General features: G+C 45.0%; 1 protein-coding gene and 1 long non-coding RNA gene across 4 annotated transcripts in view; both read left to right on the top strand.

The window, feature by feature from the left end:
• The window catches only part of LOC130598078 (uncharacterized), a 72437-nt gene that overhangs the window by 38520 nt on the left and 19154 nt on the right, over positions 1-14763 (top strand). The window lies entirely within an intron of this gene.
• Positions 1-14763, top strand: part of TNNI3K (TNNI3 interacting kinase) — a 43734-nt gene that overhangs the window by 10509 nt on the left and 18462 nt on the right. For all 3 annotated transcript variants that reach the window (XM_057407167.1, XM_057407166.1, XM_057407165.1), the window contains exons 6-13: positions 6258-6356; positions 7680-7818; positions 10050-10194; positions 10282-10386; positions 10880-10974; positions 11620-11769; positions 12702-12788; positions 13853-13909. In XM_057407167.1, the coding sequence (XP_057263150.1) occupies positions 6258-6356; positions 7680-7818; positions 10050-10194; positions 10282-10386; positions 10880-10974; positions 11620-11769; positions 12702-12788; positions 13853-13909 (877 nt within the window). The remainder of the gene's footprint in view (positions 1-6257; positions 6357-7679; positions 7819-10049; positions 10195-10281; positions 10387-10879; positions 10975-11619; positions 11770-12701; positions 12789-13852; positions 13910-14763) is intronic.

The raw sequence follows: 14763 nt of genomic DNA, 5'->3' as shown, positions 1-14763 counted from the left end.
GGTCTAGTGTGAATCTCAAACATCCACAGTGATAAGCTTCCTTTGGAGACTTATCACTATGGGGAGCAGAGGGAGGAAAAGGGATGAGATTCCCTAGATACCCATAATCGGGCCCTTCCCTCTCTAGACCTGCTGTCAGTCATGAATCTGTTTCCTTATCACTTACCACCCCAGCTCAGTCATTTCACACTTCATCTCATTTCTGTCACCCTGGCAACAGCTCACTTGGTGTAATTTATTTATTACTTTAATCTCTTCAAGTACTGGGTGCGCAGTTACCTTGGTGCTGGGAGGCTCATGGCTCTAAAGGGACTCGCCAGTTCAGGTACTTACTTCACTTTTTATCTCCTTTGGGTCCATTAAGCAAGCAAAGATTTTGTCCTCTGCTTGAGTAGAAGTTTAAACTTACACAGGGGCTGGACTAATGTTTGGAGACAGAGACAGCAAGTTCTTTAAAGAGAGAGAAGCAGCAAGAGAATAACTAAGGACAAGGAAGGAAATGCAGGTGATGCCAATACCTGCCTTTACACTGTGAATTTAGTTGTGTGTTTTAGGCTTAGCCATTCCCTTCCAGTAGAAGAGTTTATCTGGGCTAGAACAAAACGTGTGTGCATTTGCAGCAGAGAAGAACCACCTCTATCTATGTGCATGGCAAGAAAGAAGACATGTCTTAGGAACTCCCAAGTTACAGCAGTCACTGAGCTCACTGACACAAAGAATGCCAGCTCTTCTGCTGCTGCACTCTCAGTCACCCATGCTGTTTACTATACATATGCATATACACATATAGAAATAGTTATACAGTATATGTGGAAAGAGAGAAAAGCTATTTCTCTTCAAAGAGGCACTTTTGTTGGGGAATCGGTGACCTCTAGATATTCTCTGTGCTACCTCAGACACCTGCTACCACTCACATACCTGCTCTGAGGACTGATGCGGCCGGACACTGAGGTTCAGCTGAGGCAAGGTGACAGTTCCTCATTTGTGCTGTTCAGATTGTCTTTAACTCCCTGCTTCTGATTAGCCTGAGGATCTGTCAGATCTCTGCACAAGTAGCAATATGCTACATTTCCTGTTTTATTTAGGCTTTCAAAGAGGCCGATAGATCTCTGCTGGAATTTGCAGCCAGGTTTTCATTTCCAGTGAAGATAATCCCGTAAGTGACTTACTTGGAAGACTTTGGAAATTGCACCAGGCACCCGTCGCAATCTTTTGCAACGAATACCTCCTAGTATTGCACCCTGTGCACCAACTGCATGTGTATGTGCATAGGGACATAAGTATGTGCATAGGGACAGTACCTCGAGTCACTGCAGGGCTCAGGACGCTCTGGATTCTGTGGACATGGACGAAGCAACAATACCAGCAAACAGCAGAGTGACCAGTGTGAGAGAGAAGCTGTGATTTGCAAACACAGCTCGGAACAGCCCCATCCCAGCACTTCTGCAAGCACCAGTAAGAGCTGCTTGCCCTTAGTAAATGTTTTGTCAGTGAAGAGTTCCCCCATTTCCAATGGAAATACACACGGTGCTGTTCCACCCTCCTCGGGTTTTCACTCCTCCTAAGGGCTGTGTATGCTGTCTATATAGAATCATAGAATAGTTAGGGTCGGGAAGGACCTAGTTCCACCCCTCCTGCCGTGGGCAGGGACACCTCACACTAAATATATGTATATGATTGTGAATGTGTATATATGTACATGTGTATGTGCACTTTGCTGAGGACCTTCCCAGGCTTGTGGCCACCAGCAAGGCTACCAGTCAATTTAGCTTTGCATTGCAGCCTCCAGAATGGTTTCAAAGTGATTTAAATCCAGCAGGAATGTTTGCTCTTGTTGTCAAAGACGCCCTGCATCAGGACTCGGTGCCAACCTCACGTTACCCCAAGAGGCTGTGTGTGTGCAGAAGGCTAAGCTGGAGGAAGGTTAAAACAATTTATGGGTGGTCACACCAAGGAACTCTATTGAAGAGCTGTTAACCTTCAGTGTTTCAGTCAGCAGCTCCAGCAGTGGCCAGGGCACAAATCAACCTGGTGCATCTGCTGCAGTGGTGAGTGAGGAGAAGCGTCAGCAGCGCAAGCCAAAGCTGTGAGCAGGGCGAGGGTCCTTGGTGCTGCAGCATTACCTCCCTGAGCTGGCAGGCACCATGTCAACCCCTGCAAGCACACATACAGCTCTTCTTATGAGTGATGGGAATCCTTCCTTGAGTATCCTGTTACCAAAAACCAGCCCAGGAGCCACCAGATCTAATTGCTCTGTGCAGGAATTACAATGGAGATGTTAATCAGAGTCCTAGCACTTTAATGATCCTTATCACTTTTATGGGGTGTGTATTTAATGTTTCCTCTGTGGGAAGCACAAAGTACTCTTCTCTGCACTGAGGCTTTCTAAAGTCCCCGAGCCTTGTCCTGCAAATGCCAAGGCAGGCCCTGCTCTTTGTCTCATGTCTCTTATTAATGTCTCATCTCAGTCTCCCCTCGGGCAGGTTAAAACCATTCCCCTTGGCCTGTCCCTACTGGCCCTTGTCCAAAGCCCCTCTCCAGGTTTCCTGTAGCCCCTTCAGGCACTGGAGCTGCTCTCAGGTCTCCCCTTCAGAAGCCTTCTCTTCTCCAGGCTGAACAAGGGGCATGTTCAAATGATTTTAAAAGCCTTGAAAACTAGAATTCCTGTGAGCCTGTTCAAATGGTTCACAAAGTCCCCATTTCCTACCTTCAGTCCCTGCACTTTATGCCCATGCTGCATCTTTCCAGCCTGCTTTTTCATCTGACACCACTTTTTCAGACCTTTTCAGAACCATTCTAGGCCCAGGACCACAGAAATGGCATTCATCCAGCACCACTGTACGTGACTGCACAAGCTGCAAGGTATTGGGGACTCAAAGATGCGGTAACAGTGCCCGAAGCCATGTAAGAGATCCTGTGTCCAGCAAATACCTGAATCAGCAAAATACTTTCAAAATCCCATTCTTTGACCACCCTGTGGCAAAAGCAACCCTGGGGAGAGCTTCCTGTTTCCGGGCACCATTACCTGCATCTTGCACTAGCAGCCTCTGTGACCTGTGTTTTATCTGATGGGAACAGCCAAGATAAAAGGACACACACAGGCTCGTCACCGGGCTGATGTCTGAGCCTTTATTTAATGTAAAGCCCCTTTGCAGGACGTGACTGATCACAGCTGTATTCCTCACTTGCCACTATTCATGTTTTGTTATAACAGCTTTATTAATAAAGACTGAAGCTCATGATAGATCCTTTAGCTGTTCAGTCAGTGCAAGGCTGTGCAGAGGCTACTGCTGGAGCAAAGGCCTTCACTGTTGAAGTTGTCTTCTCATTTAAATTTTACCTGCTAAAGAGTCAGTAATCTCTGGTCTTGTATTTTAGAGGATTTCTTACCCCTTGTCCTTGTCCAAGAGGCGGAGTCCTTACGTAGTCTGTCTTAGGTTCTATTTTGTTGACTCCTCCTAACCTTCAGAGCAGTGCAATTATCTTTGAAGTGAACATAATGGACTTGAATCTGAATAAGCTTTTCCTAAGAGAGTTTTGAGAAAGCTCACAAAGTAAGTGCTGTTCAGAGTGCTCAAAGCATCTGTTTGAGTTAGAAACAGCCATACCCCATCACTTCGAGGCCCTGAAAGCTGCTGTCTCTGCTGGTTGAGAACATCCCCCAGGCTCTGAGCGGCACCGTGAGTCACCAACTGTATCCTGAGGATGAGAATCATCTTTTTCTGGTCTTTCAATAACAGCTTAAAGCTTTTTTTTTGCATCAGAAATTTCCCCCTTACTTCCTGCAGTCATTTTATCCATACCCACCCACTTGTACTGGCTATGCCAACTTGCAGTGTTTTCTAAGGTTCCTTCATCCTCTCTTAGAAAGAAAGCTTGTCTGTGAAACTGTGGTGATTGTCTCTGTACCCCTCTCATCAGTCACAGCTGAGTGGAGTTTGCTTAATGTGACTCACAAAATCCTTTTTATCCGGAGATCACAAAATCACTTCATGGTTGTCATTTCTGCAGCCTGGAAATTCTGCCAAAATTTATCTAGTTTGATGTTCATCATCAGAGCTGGATCCACATCTCTCAACATGGGTTTTGCAGCTCAAAGAACCATCTTGGAGCTTCTAGATGGATCTAAATTCTGAATTCCATCTTTGACTGGTCACAGCGCTGAGTGCGTTCCAGCCTCATGTGCCTAAATTAAAACCAAACTGATCCAAAGAACTCTCAATCATACTCTTGTAAAAGCTACAGGTGCAAACAGCTCTTTTCAGAGCCAACAGCTACAACTTCAGTTTTAGGGTGGGAGCTTGCTGAAAAATGTCTAAGATGAATCACTTGAAAGCCACCGAGCCATTAAATCACAGAGGAGCTGGCTGTGTTCCCCACCTCTGGTCCACCATGCCACTCGTGTACTGAAAGTTGTGTGGTCGTGGGGTGCACGGGTGGAGTCCAGTGCATTAACCAGTGACTGAGCATGGTCTTTATTTACTCTTTGAGCACACTGACACTCCTCCAGAGAGTGCATGTGCAGAGGCTGCTGCTGAGCTGCTCCTCAGCTGGTAGAAGGGTAAGCAGCTTCTCTAAGCATCTCCATGGATCTTTCATAAGATTTTAGTAATGGAGTCAAACTCTTTTCCAAGCTCCGTAGCAAGGGAAATTCTGACTCCACAGAAAGGGTCTGGAAAGATCAGAATGAGGGTGGTGCCGCACTGAAAGCTTTCCCTAGAGCATGCAGGGCCTCCATCCTTGGAAATCATCAAAGTTCAACTAGACAAGGCCATGAGCAACCTGATCATTGACATTGGTCCTTGCTTTGATCAGGAATATGTATGTATGATCGGTAGTGCCCAGTATGCTCCCAGGATACTTCTAGCCTTGGGAAAATAATATTGGATGTAGAATGCCAACATTGCCCATTATTTGCATTCAGAGAAGTGCTGAAGAAAATTCCATAGTACCACAGCAATCCTCACATCCTCCAGCCTCCAACTGATGGCTTAGTCCTTGCAACACCCACATGCCTCCAGCAATGTGCAGGACCTATCAAAGCTCTTGGGCTCTGAAGAGGCAGAACTGGCCCTGCAGTGCTGCTCAAAGGAAGGCTTATGGCTGGGACTATGGGGAATGGTTAAACTGATGGGAAACGGCCATGTCTGAATATGCCAGAGAAGGGACATTATGCAGAAGGTGTATTCAGGCAGTCACCTGGAAAGAAATTATTTCAATTTAAATTGTGTAGAGAACTAATCCCTGTGCACTGATGTTGCTTGGTAACAGGTTTTCGTTTTCTGAGTGCTGGAGAAGGGCATGGATGGGAATGGCTGGCCCTGCTCTTGCACATTGAAATGATTTGGTGGCTTCAGCTTAGGCAGTAGTTGTCAGAAATGGGCATCATCACCATGAGCGTTAACCACGGGCATCCCCAGAGGAGGTGTCAGCAGGGAGGGCAGGTATCAGTAATGCAGCTTGGAAGCTGGCCAGTTCCTCTTTGATTAATGGGCCAGCATCTTTCACCATCATTAGACTAAAAAATAGCATTCATCACATGTAGAAGTACTCGGGCAGTCTGTGGTACAAGCCTCTGAGTGTGCCTAAAGAGTCCCTAGTGCTTCACGAAGCTCAGCAGTCCTTCGGCTCCAGTGCATAATCCACAGCACTCTGACTTCTATCCTGACAGTTACTCAGGAAGCCAGTTCTGATAACCCATCACTGCCTGGGTAAGCAGCGGCCTCCTGAAAGACCCAGAAAGTGAAAATTAGAAAGCAAATACTTTGAGTTATTTATTGAAGCCAAATGCTGTTATCATCTAAAATACAAAGAAACCGTTACCCACCGAGGGAACTGTGTGTGAGGATTTACCTTCACACATTTACATTCCAAAGGAGCTTTCATTTTGGTTCTTTTTTCTGCTTCTAAAACCTGGTTTGTTTACTGCTCTCTGCTCATAATGGCTAAAAGAAAATTAAAGGTTATTCTCAGAAAATCCAGGCATTCATTTCAGTGCCTCTTACTTCATAACTGAGGCTTTTCGCTGGCAAACAGATTTTCAGGCTTATTTATAAAGCATCAGTGACATTCAGTGTTCAGTGTGAGTACTGTAAGTCAATCACTTCTGCATGTTGGACGCAGTTCTTCACCTTCATGGCTTGCTGGTTTGGGGCTTCTTGTTAAGCTGGTGGTGTAAGGTTTGGAAATTTTGTTTTAGGAGTGGCCCACGTGTCTACAGTGCTTCCAACTGGAATTTTCTGCTTGTTTCTTTCCAGGCTGTTGATATTCTTTTGCAGCATGGAGCTTATGTGAATGTCCAGGATGCAGTTTTTTTCACCCCGCTGCATATTGCTGCATATTACGGCCATGAGCAGGTAACTAAAGCTTGGTTTGGTGTTCGTTTTGCTTTACATTCCAGAGGGTCCTACCGCAAAAGGCCTCATATACAGAAGTTACACTTCTGAAGTCAATCTCTAGCTGTTTCAACAGTCAGAATATCAACAGGAAATTTCTACACTCGATGCTAGGCCCCAGCAAAAATAGGTTTGGTAACCTATGAACAAGCTTGGACCCAGAAGCATGATCCATTTGATGTCTATTCATCCCACATTTCAGAGCTTGCATAAGAAATGTAAGTAGATATTCTTAAATATCTCCAGGGAATAATAATTCCATGGCAATTCCATTGGTTTTCCCTGCAACGCTCAAACTAGCTTGTGGCCACTTTTTGTTAACAGAAAAAGAAGGATTTAGAGAGCAGGGTTTGCATGGGGTCCATGCATGGGACAAGTCCAACTGTGCTTGCTTCCTTCACACAGACCATGACTTACTGAAACAAGCTGAAGCTCTGACCAAAGCTGGCACTGACCCTCCTAACTCTTTCTTTCGACAGTGTGTAGTTGACATGCAGTTAATGTAGCAGTCCAGCCCTTTGCCCTCAATAGCCCTGTTACGGGAAATGTGACAATGGATCTATTTTGGGTTACGCACGTCATTCCTCATACCCTTCTTTGGCTAAAAGCATGGATTCTGGGGTACCTTCAAGTTTCAAAGGATGACCTGTAGGCAGAGTGCATTCTTCATTCCAGGACACGTTACTCTGGGTGCACCGAGGAGGTGTTGCAGGAAGAGCTTTTGAAAGCACAGAACTCAGATGCACAGATGAGTGAAGATGTTCTGTATCCGTGGCTGGGGTGAACCAGGAATGCGTTCCCGAGGTGCTGCTTTCCCTATACGTGCACCTCATCATCCAGTCACATTAAGGAGCTCCAGGAATGCTGGCTTGAGAGAAGATTGTGCTTATTTGCCATGAGCCACTTCTGAACAAATAGTCATGGCCTTGTGAAATTGTGCTGAAAGCTCCTGTGAGGAGAGGCTCAGATCAGGAAGGAAGCAAAGGCTCTGGCAGTTGAGGACTTTGAGGGCATTTGCTCTATTTTGCTGACTGGCCAGTTAAACCAATACGTGTGTCTTGTGTTGAGCCTTTTGCCATACATAGCCTTTCAGAGAGTGAATGACTACCTGCCATTGAGGATTTAAATATTTTTATAGATATATAACTCAAAAATAAGTTCTCTACTGAACCTCACCTGATTCAGCTTTAAGGAGACGCCCACCTATAGTACTGCCCAGTGTGATACTCTGTCTGATCTTGCCAAAAGCTATATTTTCATGTGATAATTTAATGACCTATTCAGGTAACCCACCTCTTACTGAAGTTTGGAGCTGATGTGAACGCGAGCGGTGAAGTTGGAGACAGACCTCTCCATCTGGCTTCTGCCAAAGGCTTTCTCAACATTACGAAACTCTTGGTGGAAGAGGGGAGCAAAGCCGACGGTAAGAAAGGATGTTCTGAAAAACCAACTTGAACAGTGTATTTTATAGGCAGAGTCAGGCCTCAAAGCTTGGATTTACCTTCCTGACGCGTACTCTGCGTGTGTTTGTGTATCGCCTTTGGGCAACTGAAACATACAGACAGGAGCTGGAGAGCTCTCCTCACTTGTTGGTTTGCCACCTCACGTGTATTCTGTTCCCATGAGTAACTTAGAGGTGAAAAGCAGCAGCAGAAAACAAAGTAAAGATTAATATGCAGAGGTAGCTTACTCCTGAGACCCTCACTGCGGGCAGAGGACCCGCAGCCGTGTGGTGAGTGCTTGCCATCAGAATGACACAAACATGCGGTGAAATCCCAGTGGGGAGGTGCGGATGGAGAATTTCGAGTCAGAATTATACAGCAAGTGATTCAGAATAGTTCAGATGAGAAACTGAAATGGTTCACAAACAGTTCCACTGCAAACGGAGTCTTCCCTGCGCCTGCTTTGCCGAGCTTCACAGGCTGGTTTATAGCCCGATGGGGTAGTGAAGAAACAGACTCCCTGTGAACTCAGAGAGCCAGCTGGTGGCCAGGAAACAAACACTTCCTTTGCCTCCCATGGGCCAACTGCTACTTTTTATTACTCTTCAAACTGCTGGTCCTGGAGGTTTCTTCCAGGGACCACGTGGTATAAAATACATTCTTTGTCTGTGTAATTCCTATAGTCTCTGACTGAAATCTGCTGCTCGCAGGAGCTCTGAGCTGCCTGGACTTGCTCTTCCTCCTCTCTCAAGTGTCTTTGAAAACCACTGTCACCTCTGGCAGATGCAGTCAGTTTTAAATCTAAAGCCAGAGCCCGGTGTTGAGAATCCACCACGTTCAGTCTGTCATCCAGTCTTAACCAGTTCCCACTCGCTGGGTCATGGCAAGTTTCCCTTGGTTGTTTAAACCAGACCTGCAGAGCCCGTTTTCCAGCCTTGGAAACGTTCCACTCTGCTGTGCTTCATTTAGAAATCAGAAAGCTCTCAATTAAACAAACCCATCATCCCACGCTGAGCCGTGTGTCCTTTCGGAGGAAGAGGAAATGGCTGCAAGTATTTGACATCCTTTCCAACTGCATAAACAGGGAAGATTCATGTTCCCTTCCCTGCTACAGCCCACACCTCACTGTGTTGAAGAAGCTCATGGCCCTGGGACCCCTGATGTCCTTCAGGCCATCCCGTGGGTACATATTCCAACAGACTGACATTTATTACTATAAAACACTGACATTTATTCCCCTCTTATTTATTGCACCTCAGAATGAATCTGTGTCTGGTTCTGCAGCATAATAAAACTCAAAGGGTAACATGTCACATGAATCTATAAAGTGAAGAATTATTTTAGAACAGAGAGATAAAATCGTTTACTATTTTACTTTTCCTCCCTTTAAAATACAACTGCAAGGAAGGGTGGTGGAAGCAGTTAATGAAACGTGGGGCAGCAAGCTTAATAGAAGTTAAAGGAATTCCTTTTTGTTTTCTTCTTTGGCCTGAGACAGAATTCACCTTTGGAATCATCTGTCACTGGACACCAGTGAACACTGGAAATCTGGACATCTGAACGAATTCTCCTCTTCCTTTCTTGCCTTTTATGTATTTGTATTTTAAGTGACTATGAAAAACACATCCTTTTTGCATTTCCTTCAGTTTTGTTTGTTTTGTCACTGTATAACTCCATTGAGAAGCCTTCATCCTGCTGCTCAAGGAAGCTAACATGAATCTTAAAACCAACTGGATTCTCCTTTCTTATGAGCAACAACAAGTGTGTTTCTTAATAGTATTTGTAATCAATAACTACTGTTCCACGCATTCGGAGTAACTCAGTGAATTGCTTTCTTACACATAGCAGCTACATATCTTACTTTTGCTTCACAGCTGCTCTTCCTAAGGGCCACTTGAAACTCGTGAATCATTCATGGAAAGCTCCATCAAAACATTCAATCCATCTGCTACTGGAAGAAAGCAATTACACCGCAAGTCCAAAAAACCATCCTGACAGACTACTACAGATGGCATTGAGTAATGCGGGTTTGATACATGAAAGCTCATAGAAATATCCATTTTAAAGAAAGAGGACCGTAAATATTTTAGCAGGAGGCTTCAAAACATATAGGTGCATCTAGGCACAACACCTAAAGCATTACTAAATGCTCCAAACAAGCTATGTTAAGTATAAAATACTTCCTTTGTTCTCTTTCTGGGTCCAACGGCAGTGAATGCTCAGGACAATGAAGACCATGTCCCTCTGCACTTCTGTTGTCGATTTGGACACCGTGAAATCGTGAAGTTCTTACTGCAGAGCAGCTTTGAAGTTCAGCCCCATGTGGTGAACATCTATGGAGACACCCCTTTACACCTGTGAGCTCTGGGTTACCTGGTTTAGCACTGGGGAGTTAGACTGGTGGGAAAGCTGGTGGTGGTAACTGCTCTTCACTTCACCTCCAGTGCCTGCTACAACGGGAAGTTCGAGGTTGTGAAGGAAATGATTCAGCTCTCGGGAACAGAAAGTCTCACCAAAGAAAACATATTCAGTGAAACGGCTTTCCACAGGTGAGGTGTTTCAATGCCGTTACCAGCAGCCTTCCACCTGCACGTGCATGTGGAACAGCACCCAGAATTACAACTGCCTCACAGCCAGCCAGGTGAGGAGCAAAGCAAGCAGTGAACTCGGTGCGGATGCTAGGATTACACCTGGAGATACAGGAGAGCATGTGAAGGTAGAACCAGGTAGTCCAGGAGCCCTGAATGAGAAACGAGGTGGTTGAACAGTCTGATTCTGATGCTCTAAGTTTGTAAAGTGTCATTTAAGAGGCACTTTGCAAAACAGACTTTGTATAACTGTGCAAAATGAATCTGTACAATAACTAGAATGTCCCTGAAACAATGGAATGAACGTACTTTGGTGGGTGAACCATGCGGTACTAAAGGTCCTTTGTTCTAGTTCTACAGTTTTATCTCTGTGTAATGATTTGTTAATATTGGGCTATCTGAGCTATTTGTCCTTTTATGGACTACAGCATTCACATTTCCCTTTATTTTGCAGTGCTTGCACCTATGGGAAGAACATAGAACTTGTAAAATTTCTTCTGGACCAGAACGTTGTAAGCATCAACCACCAGGGAAGAGATGGGCACACAGGTAACATCACCGTCAGTATGGGTAGGAGGGTATGTTCCAGCATCAAACAATCAGGAAGCCACACAAAGTGAGGACTTCCAGGGTAACCCCCACAGTAATTGGATGACCAGCACCCAGTTACCCTTCAGAGAGATCCCAGCTCTTTTGGAATACATTTGCAGGCGTGCAAAGCAGTGATAAAAGTTTAGTGAGGATGTGCCAGGCCCATTAGCTTGTATATGAGTAACAAACCCGATGCAGACTGATTCTCCCATAGCTGGGCTTCTAAGTAGGTTCAGGAATTGGGCCCAAGTACAGTTCTGCTAGGGACCAGGCATGAAGGATCTGGTGTCTGAAGGGCTTCACACCTCCATGCCCCTGCCACAGGCAACAGCAAAAGAGCCACCTTTGTTTCTGCTTGCTTCTCCTCACGTACAAAGCTGTTCAGTGTGATTTGCAGGTGGGAGAGTAAATGCTGACATCTTGTGTGCAGGCAGCAGAGGGGCTCCTGCAACGTCCCCGTTCCATTTTCCCCTAGGGCCTCGGGTACTTTTTTGATAATATATTCCTTTACATAGGAAATCAGTTCGTGCTTTGTACTTGTTGCCGCAAGTCCTGTTTGGATGTTCTGGCAGCTGTGCTTACCACGCTTCTCTGATATTCTAGGACTACACTGTGCTTGCTACCATGGCCACATTCGGCTGGTGCAGTTTTTACTGGATAATGGAGCTGATATGAACCTGGTAGCTTGTGATCCCAGCAGGTCCAGTGGAGAAAAGGATGAGCAGACTTGTTTAATGTGGGCCTATGAGAAAGGTATTTTGGCTTTCTTGTTTCTGCTACAAAATCCATAGGAACAGCACAAGGAAGAGGGAACAGCAGAGGAAGGAACACTTCAGAATAACCCCTCATTCCCTGTAGAACAAGAGCTCTCACCATCTGCTTTCTGGTGCCTGGCATGAAGGGTTATAAAACCCAGCCCTTTGATTTATCTTCTCAGACCCTCTGTTAAGCATTAGTCTGATTCAGCCAGCCTCAAGGCCAGGAGCGTGTCTGTGCTGCTAGAACAGAAAGCAGGCAGCCTGGTCAGGAGAGGCCGTTTCTCCCTCAGTCTGTGCACAAGTTCGAGTTTTGTTCCTGAGGGAGGCATTGCAAGGAGTGAAACAGAGCCAGTTACCTGAAATCCTTGCAGGTACGGGTCACAGCAAGGCCGTCTCCATGCTTCCTGTTGTACTGTCCTACGTGGACCAGTTTTCTGTCCTGTCTGTGGCTCCATGCCTTCAGGACGCTCCCCCTCCTCCAAGAGCAGCACTGTTTCTTACGAGAATGGCTGATAGAGAACTGTGGATTTCAAAAACCTGAGACTGCCAAAACATTTAGTCCCGTTTAGGACACCAAAACTGAAATATTTTCAGGCACTGGTTTCCTTGTAAGGCCTATTGAAGAGCGCCGTCAGCTTCCACTGTAGGCTTTCTGTAGCAGGGTTTGTTCTGTTGCCATACTTCACACTTTAGGACCAGGTGAGCTAGCGACAGTAAGACCCTTGTTTTTCTTGGCAGGTATTTCCCTGTGTTTCGTAGTTAAGGATCACAGGATGGCTCCAATGAACACGGCTGTACCGGTGTCTACATGTTTTATGGACACATTGTGCATTTTTCTAGAAATCACCTGATTTTGTATTAATCAATTAAAAAAAGAAGACTGTTGAGTTTACCTGCACGTCTTTAAGCTTCCTCTTTCTTCCTCAGGTCATGATGCCATTGTGACCCTTCTGAAGCATTACAAGAGACCTCAAGATGAATCCCCCTGCAACGAATACTCACAACCTGGTGGAGGTATGGTCTGAGCACTCACTTTATCCTCTAACTGAAGGGTCTGATCCAATGATCACTGAAGTCACAGAACCACAGAGTGGTTGGGGCTGGGAGGGACCACGGGAGATCATCCAGTCCAACCCCCTGCTAAAGCTCACTTGGAGCAGGTTCCAGAGCATCACATCCAGTGGGTTTATCTCCAGAGAAAGGGGCTCCTCAGCGTCTCTAGGCATCCCATCCCAGTGCTCTTGCCACTCCCAAAATAAGGAATTTTTTCCTCCTGTTCCAATGGAACTTCCCGTGTCTCAGTTTGTGCCTGTTGCTGGGCATCACTGAAGAGTGGCCCCATCCTTTTGACACCCACCCCTGCATGCATTTGTGAGATCTCCGTCAGTCATCTCTTCTCCAGGCCCAGCTCTCTCTCTATAAGATATATATATATTTATCTTACTATAAAATCAGTGTCATGAGAATCACCATTTCCCAGGTACTCTATATATGTCAAAAGTCTTCCTTTATCTCAAAATGGAGTTGTCACTTCCTATCACTCACTAGAAAAAAAGCTAAAGCTGTGAGATGAAGATCAATCCCTTGTAATCATTACTCCTGCCTTTTCCCATCCTAATACCTTGTCTAGCCATTCTCCTTGTGGTGCTTAGCCCTGATGTTTCTGATTGCTGACACTCGGTAGATTTCTATGCTCAGTCCCCTTTGTGTTTTTCAGTATCTATCTGACTATCTAATTTCCCCTTGGGAAGAATTAATCACCCTTTTTGCTACAAAAAGGCTCATTTGTATTGGCAACTGAATGACAAGTGCTGAGAAGAATGCTGAAGCAAGGAGTTAGATAAATAAACCACTGCAGTGTTCTGTTCCCAGCACAAATCCAAACCAGCCTCACAGCAGCTGCTGTGAAGATTAACTCCATCCCAGCCCAACCACACAATCATATGTGTCAGTGTGCTTGTGTGCATGTCCACCCCTTTACTATTCATTCTTTGAGCAATCACTGCCTCATTAGTTTATCAGTATAGATGCTTCTGCTGTCTTTGAGCTCCACAACTCATTCTGTTCTTCTGTTTCAGATGGTTCCTATGTGTCAGTTCCATCCCCTCTAGGGAAGATTAAAAGCATGACAAAAGGTATTTTAATGGCAATGGAAAACTTGAACTCTTATGGTCTTCTTACCCAGGATGTTTGTCAGCTTACACGCACTGCACAAGATTCATTACTCCTGGGGTTTTAACCGTTCAGAAATGTAATGATGGGCATGAGCAGCAGCGACATTTCCCCAGGGTAACTGTAGGAAATGATATACTCCCCTTTGTTGCTCAACATCACGATAGTTCCCGTATTCATCTTATTTTCATTTACTTTAAGCAATACATTTATTTTTATTTCTTTGGAGAAAAGGATGTGATTGTAATTTAGCACCAAACCAATGCACAAACATCTATGCAATATCACATTGAAATCCACTGTAAAATGCCTGGATTATCTTTACAAGAAAAATTCTATCCCAAAATAATTGGTGTTAACCTGAACCACAAATAGATAAAACGTTCAGATGAATATTTGTACTTTAAAATATTTCATTTTTTGTGGAGTTTTCAATTTTCCACTTCAAATAAGCACGGCCAGTATAATGAAATCCTGACATCCTGCACACAGTGGCACTGAAATAGTCCATTTAGAAATGTTCTGATAAACTTTATATAATAGACCAAAAAGATCAACAAGGTGTAGCTGTGTGCTAACAAAATGAAGCTGAAAAATTTAGATTCCCCTGGCACTAGAGAGTCGGTCAAATCTGGAATTGCATCCCCTGCATTAGTGATGAGCTTCTACAGGAAAACAGGAGCTAAGTCTGTGCATAAAGAGTGTTATAGAACCATCAGATGAGAAGGCAGAATATGCCCTGGGGTAGTGATCATCGGGGTAAGGACTGGAAGCCAAGAAAGCCCCAAACAGCTGGGGCAGTGCATTGGTCTCTAAC

This window comes from Pezoporus wallicus, unplaced genomic scaffold (assembly GCF_028554395.1).
Source record: "Pezoporus wallicus isolate ANWC-B61680 ecotype Strahan unplaced genomic scaffold, APGP_CSIRO_Pwel_v1 contig_8805, whole genome shotgun sequence".
NCBI classification, from domain to species: domain Eukaryota; kingdom Metazoa; phylum Chordata; class Aves; order Psittaciformes; family Psittacidae; genus Pezoporus; species Pezoporus wallicus.
The sequence above is the reverse complement of the archived record's forward strand: the minus strand, read 5'-3'. Positions and strand labels throughout refer to the sequence as shown.